Source organism: Gymnodraco acuticeps, unplaced genomic scaffold (assembly GCF_902827175.1).
Source record: "Gymnodraco acuticeps unplaced genomic scaffold, fGymAcu1.1, whole genome shotgun sequence".
Taxonomy (NCBI): domain Eukaryota; kingdom Metazoa; phylum Chordata; class Actinopteri; order Perciformes; family Bathydraconidae; genus Gymnodraco; species Gymnodraco acuticeps.
Genome location: NW_022989755.1, coordinates 4,105,185 through 4,122,453, shown reverse-complemented (window position 1 = coordinate 4,122,453; position 17,269 = coordinate 4,105,185). Strand labels below are relative to the sequence as shown.

Sequence of the window (17,269 nt, the reverse complement as noted above, 5' to 3'; positions counted from 1 at the left end):
TCCCTCCTCACCTGTGTCTTGTTTGTGTGATTAGTCTTGTGTGTATTTAAGTTCTGGTTTTTCTGTCTGTCTTTGTCGGTTCGTCTTTTGTCATGACTAGTTCGTCGGTGAGTATTCTGTTTTGTCTTTGTTGTTCACCTAGCCTTGAAATAAAGGAATTTGCACTTTAATCTGCATTTGGGTCCTACCTGCTTCACACACCGTGACAGTACGAACCGACCACATTATGGACCCAGCAGACTCAGCCCTTTTGATGCGACAGGCGGAAAGTCTTGGATACTCTTTGGAGTAAAATTTTTATACATGGAAAGGCGCCTCATCTAGACGGGGTAGAAAGGCTACGTTGAAGGAGGCACGTCAGGAGGTTGCTCGCAAGCCCTGGCTCTGGAGCTTGTTGCCCGAGTGGCTTAGGGTTTTCTCACGTAGTCCTGGGTACCAGGCTTCATGTTCTGACCCTTTCCTGGGGTCTGGTCTGGCGTTTGGAGGTCCACGAAGCCTCCAAAAGACTCCTAAAAGACGAAAGGCCAGGGTTCCAGCGCCAGTTCCGGCTCCAGTGCCGGACCCAGCAGCCATGGTTCCGTGCTCCAGTACCATCCCACATAGCCATGGTACCGTGCTCCAGTACCACCCCACACAGCCATGGATCCGTGTTCCGGTTCCTTGCCCAGCAGCCATGGTTCCGGCTCCAGTGCCGGCCCCAGCAGCCATGTTTCCGGCTCCAAAACCGGCCCACACAGCCATGATCCAGGCTTCAGCTCCGGACCTTACAGCCATGTTTCCGGCTCCAGAACTGGATCTTACAACCGTGGTCCCTGCACCAGAGCTGGCCCATACAGTCATGGTCCCGACTCCAGCACCTCGTCTCCTGCTGGCTCCCCAGCCGACGCCAGCTCCCCGAGTCTTGTCGGCGTACCGGCCGACTCCAGCACCTCGTCTCCTGCTGGCTCCCCAGACGACGCCAGCTCCCCGTGTCCTGTCGGCGTACCGACCGACACAAGTCCCCTCTCAAGTCCCCTCTCAAGTTCCTACCCGAGTCCCCTCTCCAGTTCCTACCCGAGTCCCCTCTCCAGTTCCCTCTCGGGTCCCCTCTCGAGTTCCCTTTCGAGTCCCCTCTCGAGTCCCCTCTCCAGTTCCCTCTCAGGTCCCCTCTCCAGTCTCCTCTCCAGTCCCTTCTCAAGTCCCCTCTCAAGTCTCCTCTCCAGTTCCCTCTCCAGTTCCCTCTCAGGTCCCCTCTCGAGTCCCTTCTCGAGTCCCCTCTCTAGTCACCTCTCAAGTTCCTACCCGAGTCCCCTCTCGAGTCCCCTCTGGAGTTCCCTCTGGAGTTCCCTCTCAGGTCCCCTCTCGAGTCCCTTCTCGAGTCCCCTCTCTAGTCACCTCTCAAGTTCCTACCCGAGTCCCCTCTCGAGTTCCCTCTCGAGTTCCCTCCTTTAGTCCCTCCTCTAGTCCCTCCTTTAGTCCCCTCTCTAGTCCCTCCTCTAGTTCCCCTCGCGATTCCCCTCTCGAGTTCCCTCCTCTAGTCCCTCCTCTAGTCCCTCCTCGAGTCCCCTCTCTAGTTCCCCTCTCGAGTTCCCCCTTGGTTCCCCTCTCGAGTCTCCTCTCGAGTCACGTCTCAAGTCCCTACCCAATGTCCTGGTCCGTTGGAGGTTCCGCTGGGGGTCCTGCCAACTCCATGTCCTGTCCCGTTGGAGGCCCCGTCGACTACTCCTCTGCCGAGGGTCCTACCAATCGTATGTCTGTCCCGTTGGAGGTCCCGCCGTCTACTCTCCTGCCGGGGGTCCTGCCAGCTCCTTATCCTGTCTCGTTGGAGGTCCCGCCGACTACTCTCCTGCCGGGGGTCCTGCCAACCCTTTGTCCTGTCCCCTTGGAGGTCCCGCCGTCTACTCTCCTGCCGGGGGTCCTGCCAGCTCCTTGTCCTGTCTCGTTGGAGGTCCCACCGACTACTCTCCTGCCGGGGGTCCTGCCAACCCTTTGTCCTGTGCTGTTGGAGGCCCCGCCGACTACTCTCCTGCCGGGGGTCCTGCCAACCCTTTGTCCTGTGCTGTTGGAGGCCCCGCCGACTACTCTCCTGCCGGGGGTCCTGCCAACCCTTTGTCCTGTCTCGTTGGAGGTCCCGCCGTCTACTCTCCTGCCGGGGGTCCTGCCAATCCTATGTCCTGTGCCGTTGGAGGCCCCGCCGACTGCTCTCCTGCCGGGGGTCCTGCAAATCTCGTGTCCTGGTCCTCTTCCGTGGGGGATCCTGCAGAGGCCTGTCCCACCAGCTCCGACACCGGGTCCTGCCCGGTCTCCGGCACTGTCCCGTCAGCGCCTTCCTGCCCGGCCTCCGGAGCTCTCTGGTCTTCGCCCTCGAGCCCGGGCCCCTGAGAGCCGCGGTCTTCGCCCTCGATCCCGGCCCTCTGTGAGCCGTGGTCTTCGCCTTCGAGCCCGGCCCCCTGAGAGCCGCGGTCTTCGCCCTCGATCCCGGCCCTCTGTGAGCCGTGGTCTTCGCCCGCGATCCCGGCCCCCTGACTCTTCCTGCCGCTGTCCTCGTCCTCGAGCCCGGCCCCCTGACTTTTCCTGCCGCTGCCTTCGCCCTCATGCTCGGCCGCCCGAGTCCCCCTTTTTGAACTCTGCCTTGCCCCCGGGCCGTCCGCCCGAATCCCCCTTTTTGAACTCTGCCTTGCCTCCGGGCCGTCGGCCCGAGAACCCCTCCTTGAACTCTGCCTTGCCCCCGGGCCGTCCGCCCGAAATCCCTTCCTGGTCCTCTGCTGTGCTCCTGGGCGGTCAGCTCAGTCCCGTCCTCCTGACCCCCTCCACCCACCCTGGTGGCCTAGTGATAGGCAGGATCACCCCCCTCTGGGGGTGGACGAGTTCGCACACAGACCTTGGCCCAGGGAGTTACTGTACGCTTTCCCACCAGTCCCTCTGATCCCTCGGTTCCTGGACCGAGTGCGGGAGGAGCGACTGATAGCGGTCTTAATAGCCCCGGAGCGCACGGGAGCGTCCTGGTTCCCCTGCATGTATGCAGCGGATGCTGTCAGGGAGACCGTGGGAAATTCCGTGGCGGGGGGATGCTCTCTCCCAGGCGGAGGGAGCAATCAGCGGTCACCCAGTGTTCGGCCAACGTTTGTGGGCATGGCCCCTGAACGGGAACACTTAGAGGGGCTCGGCCTCTCTCAAGATGTTGTGAGTACTATTCAGGGATCTAGAGCCGGGTCCACCAGGGCGTCTTACACATCCAAATGGACAGCGTTCCAGCGTTGGTGTGTAGGGAAAGGCGTGGACCCCGTTGCGTGTCCCCTGCCTCACGTGCTGTCATTCCTCCAGCTGTTGCTGGACAGGAATTTGGCCTATAGCACAATAAAAACATACGCGGCTGCCATTTCTTCATGCCATGGAGGTTTTGGGATCAGCACGGTGTTTAGTCACCCTCTGACAAAACGTTTCCTACGAGGAGTACAGAGACTCAGACCGGTATCACGAGCTTTAGCGCCTCAATGGGATTTGGCTGTAGTGCTGCGCGCACTAAGTAAAGCCCCTTTTGAACCATTGGATCAGGTTCCCCTGAAGTTTCTGTTAGCCAAAGTAGCTCTGCTCCTGGCTCTGACATCAGCTAAAAGGGTGAGTGATTTGTCTGCTCTCTCTGTGGCTCCGTCATGTCTCCAGATCCAAGGAGATGGCAGCTCAGCGGTGTTGCGCCCGAACCCGGTTTTTATGCCAAAGGTGATCACAAGCTCGTTTAGATCGAGAGTGATAACCTTGGAGGGCTTCTTTCCTCCTCCTCACACATCAGAGGAGGAAGCCACATCTCATCTCCTCTGTCCCATGCGCGAGCTGGCATGCTATGTTGCACGCACGGCTGCTTTACGCAAATCCCAGCGTCTATTTGTGCATTATAGAGAGCGCTCAATAGGGCAGTCTCTATCTGCACAGCGCCTGTCACACTGGCTGTGTGAGGCTGTGTCACAGGCGTATGTTTCCTCTGGGTTGGATCCCCCGGAAAACATTAAAGCGCACAGCACCAGGAGAATATCAACTTCTACGGCGTTGCACGGAGAAATTACAGTGGAAGACATTTGCATTGCTGCATCTTGGTCTTCACCCTGTTCTTTTATTCGTTTTTATTTGAGGGATGTCTCCCATTCATCTCTGACACATTCAGTACTGAATAGCCTGCCAGAATGAGTAATGTCGGGGGTTTTCAATTGCATGCCCTCTCTCCTGCCTGTCGGCACTTAGAGAGCGGCCTTTTGTTCCCCTCTCTTGATCGTTCCTAACAAGTGAGACTCGATCTCTACTTTTTATAAACGACAGGTAGCCCGAGTAAGCCTACCTGGAATTGTTTAAATATTACACTGTGAACTTTTTTTCGACATTTGAAATTATGCCTTTTTTTATCAACATTTATACTACGATGTTTTTAAATTTGTTTCTGATATCTTCGACATGCTACGTTGATTTTCTGACATCTTTTTGCATATGCTATGACGTTTATTTTCCTTCATATTCTTCTAATTACTATACTATGATTTTATTTCGACATATTACTTTTTTCCTGCTGTTTTGACATATATTTTATATTATTACTTTTTCTATATTTTCAACATTATTCTAGTTTTAGACATACAACAATTAAGTCTGTGACAAACCTGTGGTTGTCCACCATGTGGTGCTGTTGTAACCTGGGTTTATCTTTGTAATAAGCAGTGATGAGACCCACCTGTGGCACGTAGTTCCAGCATTTAAGAGGCCTGCAGAACAGGCTCTCTCTCTCTCTGCCCTGCTCGGTGCATCAGGACACCGCTCCTCTGTTGGTTGTAACCACTGTGTTGGGTTAAATAAATACTTGTTTTGGGCAACTCCTGTGTGGAAATGAAAGCTTTAGCGCAAGTTCAATAAGGAAGACCTAACACGAGTCACTTACACGTCACTCTATGGCTCCCTTCCCCCCTCATTAAATACGAGGGCGTCACCCCTCAGCAGCCAATTGCTGCACATGCTAAATTCCTTAAATGCCTGCTCTTCCTCCCTGTCAGTTGTCATTGCAGATGACCACACGCAATGGTAGTACTACAATACTCCTTCTCGTGAGAAAAACCGTAAGAAACAACTAGCTCAAGATGTCCAACTCGGACAATTCGGAACACGAACCTTCTCTGGAAGTCTCCGATCCCGGTTCGGCTCCCCACAGCGGCTTATCAACAGAGGCAGACTTCCTCATCGCCCGGCTCCTGCAGCAGGGCTTTCCCACAGCCCCAGGCCTCACTCTCTCTCAGCTGCGAGAGCTCTCGGACCAGGTCTCCAGCGTAGCTCCCCAGTCCGGGGCAGCAGCTCCAGTCAGCTCCCCAGAGAGCAGGGCGAGGACGAGGCCGCAGCCGCGGAGGTAAAAAAAAAGGGCAGGAAGTCGAGCCCTCCAGGATCCTGTCCCCCTCCAAAATCCACCCCTTCTCAGGCTCGCCAGGCAGGGAGTGTCACACCCCTTATGGAGAGTAGCGCGGCCGGCTCCCTGCAATCCCTGGCTAGCTCCATGATAGCTATCGATGCTCGCCTCCAGGCCCTGGAAGACTCCGCCACAGGAGCTTCAACTTCCGTTGCACTCAGGTACTGGTTTTAACGAAAATGCTTGCACTCACCCTTACACAGGGTTGGGTTGTAATCATATATACAGTCTATGGTTGTAATGGAATACATGTAACGGTGTTACGTAATCAGAAAAAAATCAGTATTCAGCTGGTGTTACATTTGAAAAACGAGTAATCTGAGTGCAGTTACTTTCGTAAACCTGAAGTGAATACTTATTGGAATTATTGGTGGAAAGTTTCCTCACAATATGTAATATTCATTCAGGGTTTCCCACACATAGACTATACCTGGGCGGGCCGCCCAGGTATATTAACGGCCGCCCAAGTATATTTCGCGACCCATTTAGTTTTTTTTGTTTTTTTTCTAAAAAAAAATTTTTATGTTTTTTTTTTTTTATTCGTCCGTGACCACGACGCCATCTGCGATCGATTAACTTGTAGACAATGATCCCTCGCTCCCTTGCTCTGATCTCGCCTCCTTCTGGCCTGTTAAGTGGCCTGCCTCACACAGGGTGACTGGCTGTCCACATGATGCCGACATGGCCACTGTCATACAGATCATAAATCAAAGCCCTTGATTGGTCTCTGTGTGTCATTCAAGCTCGGGATAACCTCAGCTCAGGTGAGGTAAAGGACTCTCTGAGTGTTTAGATAGTTAACTTAGTCTAAGTTCTCAGTGGGTCTCAAACGGTGTGGTCACCATTTATGTAAACACATATTTCCATTTGAGAGGGTAGTGATTGGTCTAATGGATAGTGAGGTGGGCTGAAGATCGGAAGGCTGTGAGTTCAAATCCCGCCAGGAACACCACCACTAGTGTGCCCTTGAGTAAGGCACTTAGCCCTTAGTTACTCCAGGGAGAATGTCCCTGTAATCGGTCATTATAAGTCGCTTTGGATAAAAGCGTCAGCTAAATGAAATGTAATGTGATTTGTAAAATATGCATGAATAAATAAAAAAAAAGTTAACTAGGTGAAAAAAGGTAAGATACACTTGTTGAGAGAAAACTAGTCTTTGCTGCTGCCTCAAAGAGGAGGGGGGGAGAGGAGGGAGACAGGAGAGGCTGATTCAGGAGCACAGACACACTCACAACTATAAATGAACCAAAAATAAATTAACAAGTTTCAGTGTTTTTTTCATATTGGAAATGGGATGTTATTAGTTATGGCCTTGATTTTATGATTATTGAAATGTATACAGTTCTGTTTCATATAGGTGTTTCCATAGATCTAGTCTCTTTATTTTCCCCTCAAAATGCACCAGATTGATGCATTTAACTCCCAAATAAAAAAAAAAATCTTACCGGGGGGGCATGCCCCTGGACCCCCCCTAGAGGATTTGAGGTCGACCCCCACTAAAAATCACATGGATAGGTTCCTAAATACATTAATAAATACATTTATTTTTTTAAATAGTAGCCCATTTCCATATGTTCATGTGTGGGTAGTAGATTTAAACTATAGGGCTATCATTATGGGCCCTGCCTGTACCTGTTCGCTCTGCCATCGCGTGAAGGGTCTGCTAACAAGCGACCAACAGAAAGGTTAATGTTGTTGCACGTCACCTCAACCCCCCCCGCTACCACCACCCCCCAAAGTATATTTCAGATCTGTGGGAAACACTGGCAGTTAATGGACCAGCACCAGAGGCATTCCCATACACACAGGCGTTGGAGCTGTTCTTCATGAAATCCCAGAAGGATGAAGTGCTCTGACAAACAGTGCCATCTTTGCGCAAAATGATTATACCGGAATGAAAAGTCAATAAATAATGTTAAAACTTTTTTCACTCCAAATAGAAGTTCATTCCACTCCAAATAGAAGTTCATTTCACTCCAAATAGAAGTTCATTCCACTCCAAATAGAAGTTCATTTCACTCCAAATAGAAGTTCATTTTTTTTTTTTCGCGCACCCCCCCCCCCCCCCCTTGCCACCACCCGCCCAAGTATATTTCATATCTGTGGGAAACACTGTCATTACCGGCAGAACCGTGTGCACACTGCACAGTGCTGCAGCGTATCTGTGAGCGAGAGATGCAGCGTGTCCGTGAGGCCCCGCCCCGCACGCAGATGAGAGAGAGAGAGAGTTCTCTTTCAATATATATTGGAAGGTAGAAACGGAGATGTTTAGATAAAACGTGGAAGATAACGTTTATATAGCATTTATTTATTGTCGAAATGATGACATTTATAACGGGATCAAATCTAACTGAATGGCCTGCTGCTGCCGAATGCATGGGGCAAGTAACTGGGAAAAGTTTTAAAAGTTATTACATCGTTTCAGATAATAAATAATAATGATAATGCATTCTATTTTTAGGGGCGTCTTTCAAAGCACCCAAGGACACCTTACAATGCATAAACTATTCCAAGGAAAGGTTTTAAGACAGTACAAAGAATGCAGTCTGGGTGAGTTTTTCTTTTTATGTGCGGTGCAGATGAGAGAGCTGTCCAGAATGACACTAAAATGTTGTGTTTGTGCTCTTCATAAGCCATTAAAACAGTAAAATACGTGTCTCCCGTTCACCAAAACATACCCATCTGTTATGGAAAATAAAGTATTCTAAAGAAAAAGAAGAAAGAAAAGATTAAAAAAAAAGAAGAGGAAAAGATCAAAAGAAGAGGAAAGAAAAAAAGAAAAGGAAGTATTCTAAAAGTAATCTGCCAACGGTACCGGCGGGATTGTTGTTAGTTTCTGATGCGCAGAAGAAAAATCTGGCCCACCCTATATTTTTACAGGCCCACCCTAAAGTACATTTCTGCCTACGCTACTGGTCCGCACAGCAGGAACAACCAATCACATGAATCTCTTGCCCCCGACATACAAAGCAATAGCAATGTTAAAACGAAGTAAACTGGAAGAAAAAAATAAATAAATCCCCAACAGGCGAAAACCTACCAGTTTCACCCACTGTCTCTGCCACCTCCCTCCATGCCTCGCTCCTCTGGTTTGTATCCCGGTAGATGAACAGAGACTGATCATACAGCACCGGGTGATTCACTACCGCTATAATGAATTTTCCCTCAAATCTTTGGAATATGAGGAATTACCTGCGTAGTCTCTCCCAGCATACACACGGTCTGATTGGCTAGCGCTTGTACTGGCAGATTTGCATAAACGGGATTTCATTGGCTGACGCTTCTGCCGAGGCGCCAAAAGTTGAACATTGCTCAACTTTTTGAAGCGAGCAACGCCAGCAAACGCTCCACGTCGCTTCCCAAAATACAGTTCTGCTAAAAGTGACGTCACCCCATTCAAAGTGAATGGGCAGAAGCGTTTGGAAGCTTTAACGCACGCCACCGTGTGGACGGGCCGTCACAGTGGCTCTGCGCCAGAAACATAAAAAAACAAAACAAAAAAAAACATTCTGGAATATCACCCCTCCACTCCCATTAACATCCCTCAGCTAGCAGCTGCGCTATCTACTCATCCAGATTCCGTGTTTGTTGACTATTTCCTGTCAGGGCTCTCCCAAGGCTTCAGGGTAGGGGTCCTCCCATCTCCCACAGTGACTTTCGTAGCAAGAAACTTACAGTCAGCCGCTAAAGAACCCAACATAGTTTCCCAGCTCATCGACAAAGAACTTCTCAAAGGATATATAATCGGTCCTTTTAGCTCCTCCCCCTTCTCAGTGTTCCGTTCAAATCCCATCGGAATAGCCACACGTAAATAAAAGGCTGATTTTCGATCTGTCCGCTCCCTGCTCCGGCCCATTCTGCAGCGTCAATAGCATCATCCCTCCAGATCAGTTCTCCTTTCACCATGCCTCAGTGGATAATGCAATACAGATGATCAAGTTCACAGGGCACGGAGCTCGGCTCTCCAAAGCGGACATTACCGATGCCTTCAAATCATCCCCATTCATCCGTCTCAGTGGAATTTGTTCGGTATTAAGTGGGAGTCCAAACTCTATTTTCGCCGTTCGCCTGCCCGTTCGTGCAGAAGCAGCCCCCGCATCTTCAATTCCTTCTCGGAAGCGCTCTACTGGATCCTGCTGAACATCGTCAGAATCCTCTCCGTCCTTAACCTACTAGACGACTTCCTCCCCATAGACCCACCACAGGACAGCTCAGGGATCTCACTGGCCAAGCTTAAACACTGCTTCAGGAGTGAGGTGTCCCTCTCTCCAAAGAGAAAATGTTAGGTCCCGACACACGCTTAGTTCTTAGGCATCATCCTCGACTCCATAGACATGAAGGCGTCTCTCCCCTCCGACAAATTGCAGCGCATCCGGGACATCACCAAGTCATACTGCGAGCAACAAGTTATCACAAAACAACAGTTGCTCTCCCTTCTCGTACACCTCAACTTCGCCATGCACGTCATCCCCCAGGGGCGCTCGTTCATCTCCCGCCTCCTGGACGCAGCATCAGCGGTCGACAACCTCCATGACTGCGTTTTCTTAGACGAAGGCTGCCGCTCAGACCTATGGTTCTGGTCCCTCCTGCTCGCCCACTGGAACGGAGTTACTTTCTTTTACGATGACCTCGTGCGTTCCTCTGACTCAATGAGGTTCTTCACGGATGCCGCCCATCCATGGGTTTTGGGGGTTTCTTCCAGGGAGAGTGGTTCGCAGGGTCATGGCCCCGTCAATTTCTACCTCAAGCAAGTTCTCATTAAATCCGGCCAATCACCTATATCATACCCGGGACATTCCTTCAGGATAGGTGCAGCCACCTCTGCTGCTAATCAAGGTCTCTCTACCTCATCCCTACAACAACTAGGACGGTGGTCCTCCTCCGCCTTCACAACCTTCATTCGTCTGGACATCAGCGCCGTACGGGCTTCCCAAAGATCTCTCAGACCCTAACTATGGTATCTATGCATATAACTGGTGGTGGTTCATAACACATCTACACGTATACATGTCTCATCATGGTATCGGATTTCAAACTGCATTCCTGTCCTAGTCCGTGGGCCCCCGCCCACAGGGAACAATGTCTCGTCTCACGCTGCACCTACCTGTAACGGGCTTCATCTCCTGCACGCAGGTATCCAAATCCCAGGCCCTTGCTCAAATGTGTCAGTGTAAAATGTATATCCTGCGAAGTCAGGCCTGGACTCGGGCCACCGTACACTTCGGTGTCGTGGCTTCGGGCCACCGTACACTTCGGTGTCGTGGCTTCGGGCAACCGTACACTTCGGTGTCGTGGACGTTGGGCCACCGTACACTTCGGTGTCGTGGACGTTGGGCCACCGTACACTTCGGTGTCGTGGACGTTGGGCCACCGTACACTTCGGTGTCGTGGACGTTGGGCCACTGTATACTTCGGTGTCGTGGCTTCGGGCCACCGTACACTTCGGTGTCGTGGCTTCGGGCCACCGTACACTTCGGTGTCGTGGCTTTCGGGCCACCGTACACTTCGGTGTCGTGGCTTCGGGCCACCGTACACTTCGGTGTCGTGGACGTTGGGCCACCGTATACTTCGGTGTCGTGGACGTTGGGCCACCGTATACTTCGGTGTCGTGGACGTTGGGCCACCGTACACTTCGGTGTCAGTTACAAAACAAAGAAAAAATAAAGAAAGAGTAAAGAAAAAAGATATATCCTGCGTGGACTCGGGCCACCGTACACTTCGGTGTCGTAGCTTCAGGCTACCGTACACTTCGGTGTCGTGGACGTTGGGCCACCGTACACTTTGGTGTCAGTTACAAAACAAAACCGTTCGACCTTCGGGCGGCGTAGTCAAGCCCTGCTAGCCAGGCAGGCGACCCGCATGTCGTTTTCAGATAAGACCGGCACTGATTTCGGCAGTCAGAGTCTCAGCATGACCCGTAAGCTCCGGCAGTGATTCCGGCCCAATGCCGCTTACATATGTTAATCTATTATCTTTCATCACCAGTCACCCCACAAGGTAAGCAACTCAGTTCATCTCAGTATTTCATACTTCACTGGTTTTGGGGATTTCATCGGAGCGGTTCTTTCCCTCCTGAATGATTATCCTGCAAACCGGGGCCTAATCGCCAAACACCATTACATTCTCCTGTTGTATTATCATGGCAATCATTTCATTCATATGACGTGTAAACAATAAATATGTAATCCTTACATCACGTCTCTCCGGTTTGAAATGAAAGCTTTAGCGCAAGTTCAATAAGGAAGACCTAACACGAGTCACTTACACGTCACTCTATGGCTCCCTTCCCCCCTCATTAAATACGAGGGCGTCATCCCGCAGCAGCCAATTGCTGCACATGCTAAATTCCTTAAATGCCTGCTCTTCCTCCCTGTCAGTTGTCATTGCAGATGATCACACGCAACCCGCCTCCACCCCTCTCGCCTCCTCCAGGACAAAGCTAAACCTTCCTTCTTCAGACCGGTCTCACCTACTCATCACCACCACCACCAGTGTCTAGACCCCGGGGATTTAATCGGAGCGGTTCTTTCCCTCCTGAATGATTATCCTGCAAACCGGGGCCTAATCGCCAAACACCATTACATTCTCCTGTTGTATTATCATGGCAATCATTTCATTCATATGACGTGTAAACAATAAATATGTAATCCTTACATCACGTCTCTCCGGTTTGAACTGTTGTCCTTATGTTACAAGCAGAGCCAGCGTGTAACAAGTCATACTGCATTGTGCCTTTTTTTTGTACAAGCAACCAAACAAAACTAAAAACCTAATCCAGTAGGTTCCGTTTAAGCAAAACATTATTACACCCTTTAACTAGTCCAAATCAACTCAATTTATTTTCTATTAATAAAAACAGACCCAAATATTCTTTGCAGTGCAGAGCCATTTATTATCGCGGACAACGCTGTACAAGAAGCACAGCAGCAGAGGCAGCCGAAAAGAAGAAGACTCCAGAAAATAAATTGCATTTCAAAGTCACCAGTTAGCCTCAAAGAATGGTAAATAATCTGCCAGATTCCCCTTAAAAGATTACAAACTGCTGGATATACAATGACAACTATAGCTGTATTTATTGACTTATCAATGGGTTGTTGGACAGAAACATAACTGCAACCTATGTTGATCGATTAATCCCTAACGGCATTTTTCATGCAAAAATGTTGCTTTTATTTTTATATCGAAAACTTAAAACATTAAAGAAATCTTGATAACCAAATAATAAATCAAGCAAATACTCTGCAGATTAAATAATATAGAGAATAATTGTAAATTGCTGACAACACTGTCTAAATGACCTCAAACATATATTTTGAATTGTTGTACTGCTGTAAATTAGCCGTTATTCACTCATATACTGTAATACTGTCATGATGAAAGGCTCATGAATCAGTCACATTTGGTCTCACGCATCAACACTCATTTCTGTTAAGAGGAAAAAAACACATATTCCTAAACATCCAAATCTGATTTTACTTAGGTGCGCTAAATAATGAATCCCACTCGATCATGATATAGGCGTGCTGCCAATTTCATTTTCTTAGCATAGGTAACGCCCACCATAAGGGCAGTTGTTGTGATGTGTGCAAATACTCTGGCACACGCCCAACAGTTAGAGATCCTACCAAAGCACTGTTAAATGAACATTGTACTTGAAGAAAGTTGACAGTATTATAAACTAAACGCAAATATCATAATCCAAAGGGTTTCTGAAGTCTGGGTTGAATCAATGATATTATAATTAATTTTAAAAAACAAACATAATAATCAATTTTTTCTTATCTTGTTTTAGATTGCTCTCTAATTGTCGAATTTCGGAAATCATTGGGTACTAACTAAATAAAAACTAATCATGGACAGGATGTTTGTGTTTTTGTTTGTGCATGAGGCGCATTGTGAAAGCTGTGTGATCGGGTTGAACTGATTTTAGCCTTTAAAAACAGAGGAGGCCACAGAAAGCTTCCACTGCACATGCTCAGACGGCCACGTGTAACACCAGCTCATGCACTACTCTGACTGGCAGCTATCATCTGACCCGGCACTCCAGTGCAGCACAGACAGGATTGCCTGATATTCGCTGTACGTTTTTTTAATAAAAACAGGCTGTAGTACAAAGAGGGTACAAGAATGACAACAATTCCATAGGAATTTAAGACGATTTCATCACGTGTCCATCCCCCTTTTGTCTATCTGAACCTCCCAACACACCAAACAGGGTGAGGGGATACAGGGTTGCCCATCTTAATGATATTGAGCATGTACAAAACAATCCCAGGATTCACAGATGGGAGAGGAAACCCTGCAGCTCTGTGAGTTGATGGTGGCAGAGGAGAGTTTAGTTCTTAGATGCTTGTGTTGATTCAAGAAACTCCTTTGCTGCAGAGGACAGATTCTGCACCAGCTGCCGGACCACGCCCTCCTGCTCTTTGGCCCAGGATAGGCCGTCGTCCACAGCGACGTTGACCGGCACGCACATGGCTTCCTTCTTCAGGTCGGTCAGGCGGCAGGCGGCTGCGACTCCAGCCAATCCCGTCAGCAGCAGGAGGAGGAGCTTGAACACCAGGCTAATCAGAGAACGTCTGGGTTTGGGAGCTGTTTTCTCAGCAGCTTTTTTATCTGTTGAGATGAGGCAGTGAGTAAGAACAAATCCTTTAAAAAAACGACTTTGAAAGATTTAAACCTGGCTTTTGCATTATCATCAACCAAATACACAAACCATCACAATTGATATTTGAGAGTCAGCTGTTAAACACCAACATTATCAATGCAACATTTCCCAAAATGATATCTATGCTGATCACAAAATCCATCTTTGCCTACAGTGTGGGGACGTGAATCATGCTCGAGTGCTTCAATGCTGATTCTATTTAAACTGTCTTTAGTATCATCAATCCACGGACGTGTATGGATTCAAAAGAAATACATTTTATTTTAGCACACGCTTGTACTTTTCATATTAGAAAGTTCTTCATATCCTAAAAAACAGTTAGATGCTTTTACTATGTTGCATGAAGTTGGTTATTTTCTCTATGTTATGATATTTTTAAAGTACATTTTTATAACATACTTTGAGATTCTTTTACGGCACACTTTTATGAGATGAGTTTTTTTGCTTACTTTACGACCAGCGATTGTCTATATATTTACTTAATTGTGTGCTTGTGTGGCTCTCACTCAGGTTTGGAGGTAGAACCTTAAACTAGCACAATAAAAGAACAAAAGCATTATCTCACCTGCTGCTAGTCCGTTCTTTTTCTTCTTCTCCTCGTTCTTCTTCTTCTGTTGTTCTTGTGCAGCCATGGCCGCCTTCTGAGCGTTGTACTCTTTCCTCCTCTTCTCTTTCTCCTCCGCCTTCTCCCGTTTACGAGCCTCCTTTTCTTTGGCCTCCCGATCCTTCTGCTTCACCTCCCTCTTCCTCTCCAGCCCTGATTGAAGGAAGTGTTATAAAGAATGGAGGCAACTATTAACAATCTTTGGGGTGGAACAAGTGGTTTTACTTTTGATGATTTTAGTAGAATTTGCTATGCACAAGTAGGATTTTGAATGTAGGACTTTTATTTGTTCTGCAATATTCCCACGTGTATTGATGTGAATGAGACTGTATCGAACACTTTGATCAAAACGGCATGTCATAAATGATGCCAGAGTTTTAGCTGTTTTTTTTTACTACAAATCTGAGTGAACGTTTAATGCCAGTTGATGAAAATGTAAGTGATCTGTTGAAAACATTTTGAGGCTGAAATAAAGAGATTTCCTGACACCCACCTTTTTCCTTCAAAAGGCGTTTCTCTCGTGCACGATCGACCTCATCCTGAAGTTCTCTCATGTGCTGCAGGACCTGGAAGAAAATGTCTTTGGTTTAAGATACTAGAGAGAGACTGCCTAATTCAACTTTTCCAAAGCGTTAATCTCTCCGTCTCTCACCTTGGAGGCACACTGTTTGCACTGCTTCTCGTCCAGACAGTCTCCTGCTGCCTTGGCCAATTCAGCCTCCAGCGGGTTATCCTTCAGATCGCACCACTTCAAACTCTAATGAACAAAAACGGACCAAACACAACCACACACACACACACACACACACACACACACAAAATGCAATACTGTCAGAGATCAAATCAAAAACAAGAGACACTACCTAAAATATTGTGGACTTAAGAATGTGAAGTTGAACTACATTTGAGTCTACATGGACATCAATTTCTTACAACCAACAAGGTAATAACATACAGAGGCCCTAAACACATAGAAAAAACTAAATATCTTGTGATCTTGTAGTTTATTGTGCTGGCCGAAATGTTCTTTAAATGAAGTCTGAGTTTGAAATATAACCTAAATAATTCCTGTACTGTCATTTCAACACATAAACATAATGGTCTCCCTCGGGTGCTCCACCTCCTCCTGTGTGCACTGGTAATTTGTGAGCATGGCAACGTTTTTATTTTGTCCATGTCCACTTAGGGGCTCCGTAATAAAATGATGACTAATGAATATGTATTTTAAGTCGTTTGAAGCTTCTATTCATGTTTTGAATGTCCATCATCATCATTTTTGATATATTCACACAAGGGAAAAACACTGCTCACTAGGTATCAGATATAGGTGGAATCCAGGAGTTTAAGACGAGCAAACTTAATAAAAAAAGAGAATTTGCACACTCAAACTTCACAAGAACATTTGAAATAAGCAAGCTTTAAGTCTGAGACCTTCTTCCAGGCGTGACCTTATCACTTAGGATACAAGAACAGTGCTAGTGTGTGGCACCCACCCTGAGCTGAGAGAAGCTGACAGGCAGGACAGTCAGCTTGTTGTTGTACAGGTCCAGATGCTGAAGGCTGGTCAGGTTCCCCAGGTCATCTGGCAGACAGGTCAGCTGATTTTTACTCAGATCCACCTTCACCAGGTGGGTGAGGTTGCAGAACTCTGGCTACAGGAAGGAAAAGCAGACAAAGCAATAAGAATGTAATAAGGATGTACATAATAACATGGATTCAATTAATCCTCAATTCATTTAGAATTGTTGTGTTTAAAATTTAGGGATAGAACACATTTAACAATAATTAAATATTATGCAAATGGTGATTTAAGGAGAGGTGTATTTAGGTGAATAATTAATGTTCGTACTTACAGGAAGGGATGTAATGTTGTTGCAAGACAAGTCCACTACAGTTGCTTTGGTGAATAAAGCCTGTTGGGGATAAATAACAGACCAATACAATGTTTCGAGTAAATTCAGATTTAATTACGAATTGAAACAAAAATCATGCAACCAACCACAGCATGGCAGCATTATGTTCCAAGATACAGCACATGTATAGGCCTACGAGACATTTATGTTTAATTTTATAACATTTTCACACAATTACTGAGACACGAATTGTAACTCACCAGCTCTCTGACTGGCACCTCGGTGAGGTTACACAGGCTCAGGTCCACCTCATTCCCATTGATTGTATCCTTCAGGTTCAACACTTTGCTGTTTTTACTCATTCTGGAGGCTGTAGAGTAAATGTGAAAAATAAACACTGATAAGAGGGCATTTTGAACACATTTAAGCAGACTGCTGTTCCTTCTGACTAGCAGAGAGCTAACATTGACGTCTCACACGATTTGCTCACCGGTTATAAAAGCGGTGACACAACTGTGACACACGAAGGAAGTGAAATGAGTGGTCCCAACTCCTAAAGGTGGAGAAAGTTAGTGGAAAAGCTCTGAGACGTAAGTAAGACAGTAGTAAGTGATTTCTGACTGCCTCTATGAAGATCCACGTCACTGACTGAACGACAGCGAAGGGACGATGAAGCGATCAGCGCCCCCCGCAGCACTGGAGGACACACAGCAGCGACGTTAGGGAAC

General features: G+C 47.6%; 1 protein-coding gene across 1 annotated transcript; it reads right to left on the bottom strand.

Annotated features, from left to right (window-relative positions):
- Positions 1 to 12,284: 12,284 nt before the first annotated feature.
- lrrc59 (leucine rich repeat containing 59) lies at positions 12,285 to 17,269 on the bottom strand. The gene is made up of 8 exons (XM_034213547.1): positions 17,032 to 17,269; positions 16,802 to 16,911; positions 16,542 to 16,601; positions 16,182 to 16,340; positions 15,341 to 15,445; positions 15,182 to 15,254; positions 14,650 to 14,841; positions 12,285 to 14,032 (listed from the first exon to the last, which is right to left on the bottom strand). The coding sequence occupies exons 2-8, from the start codon at positions 16,901 to 16,903 to the stop codon at positions 13,752 to 13,754; spliced, it is 972 nt and encodes a 323-aa protein (XP_034069438.1). The 5' UTR covers positions 16,904 to 16,911; positions 17,032 to 17,269; the 3' UTR covers positions 12,285 to 13,751.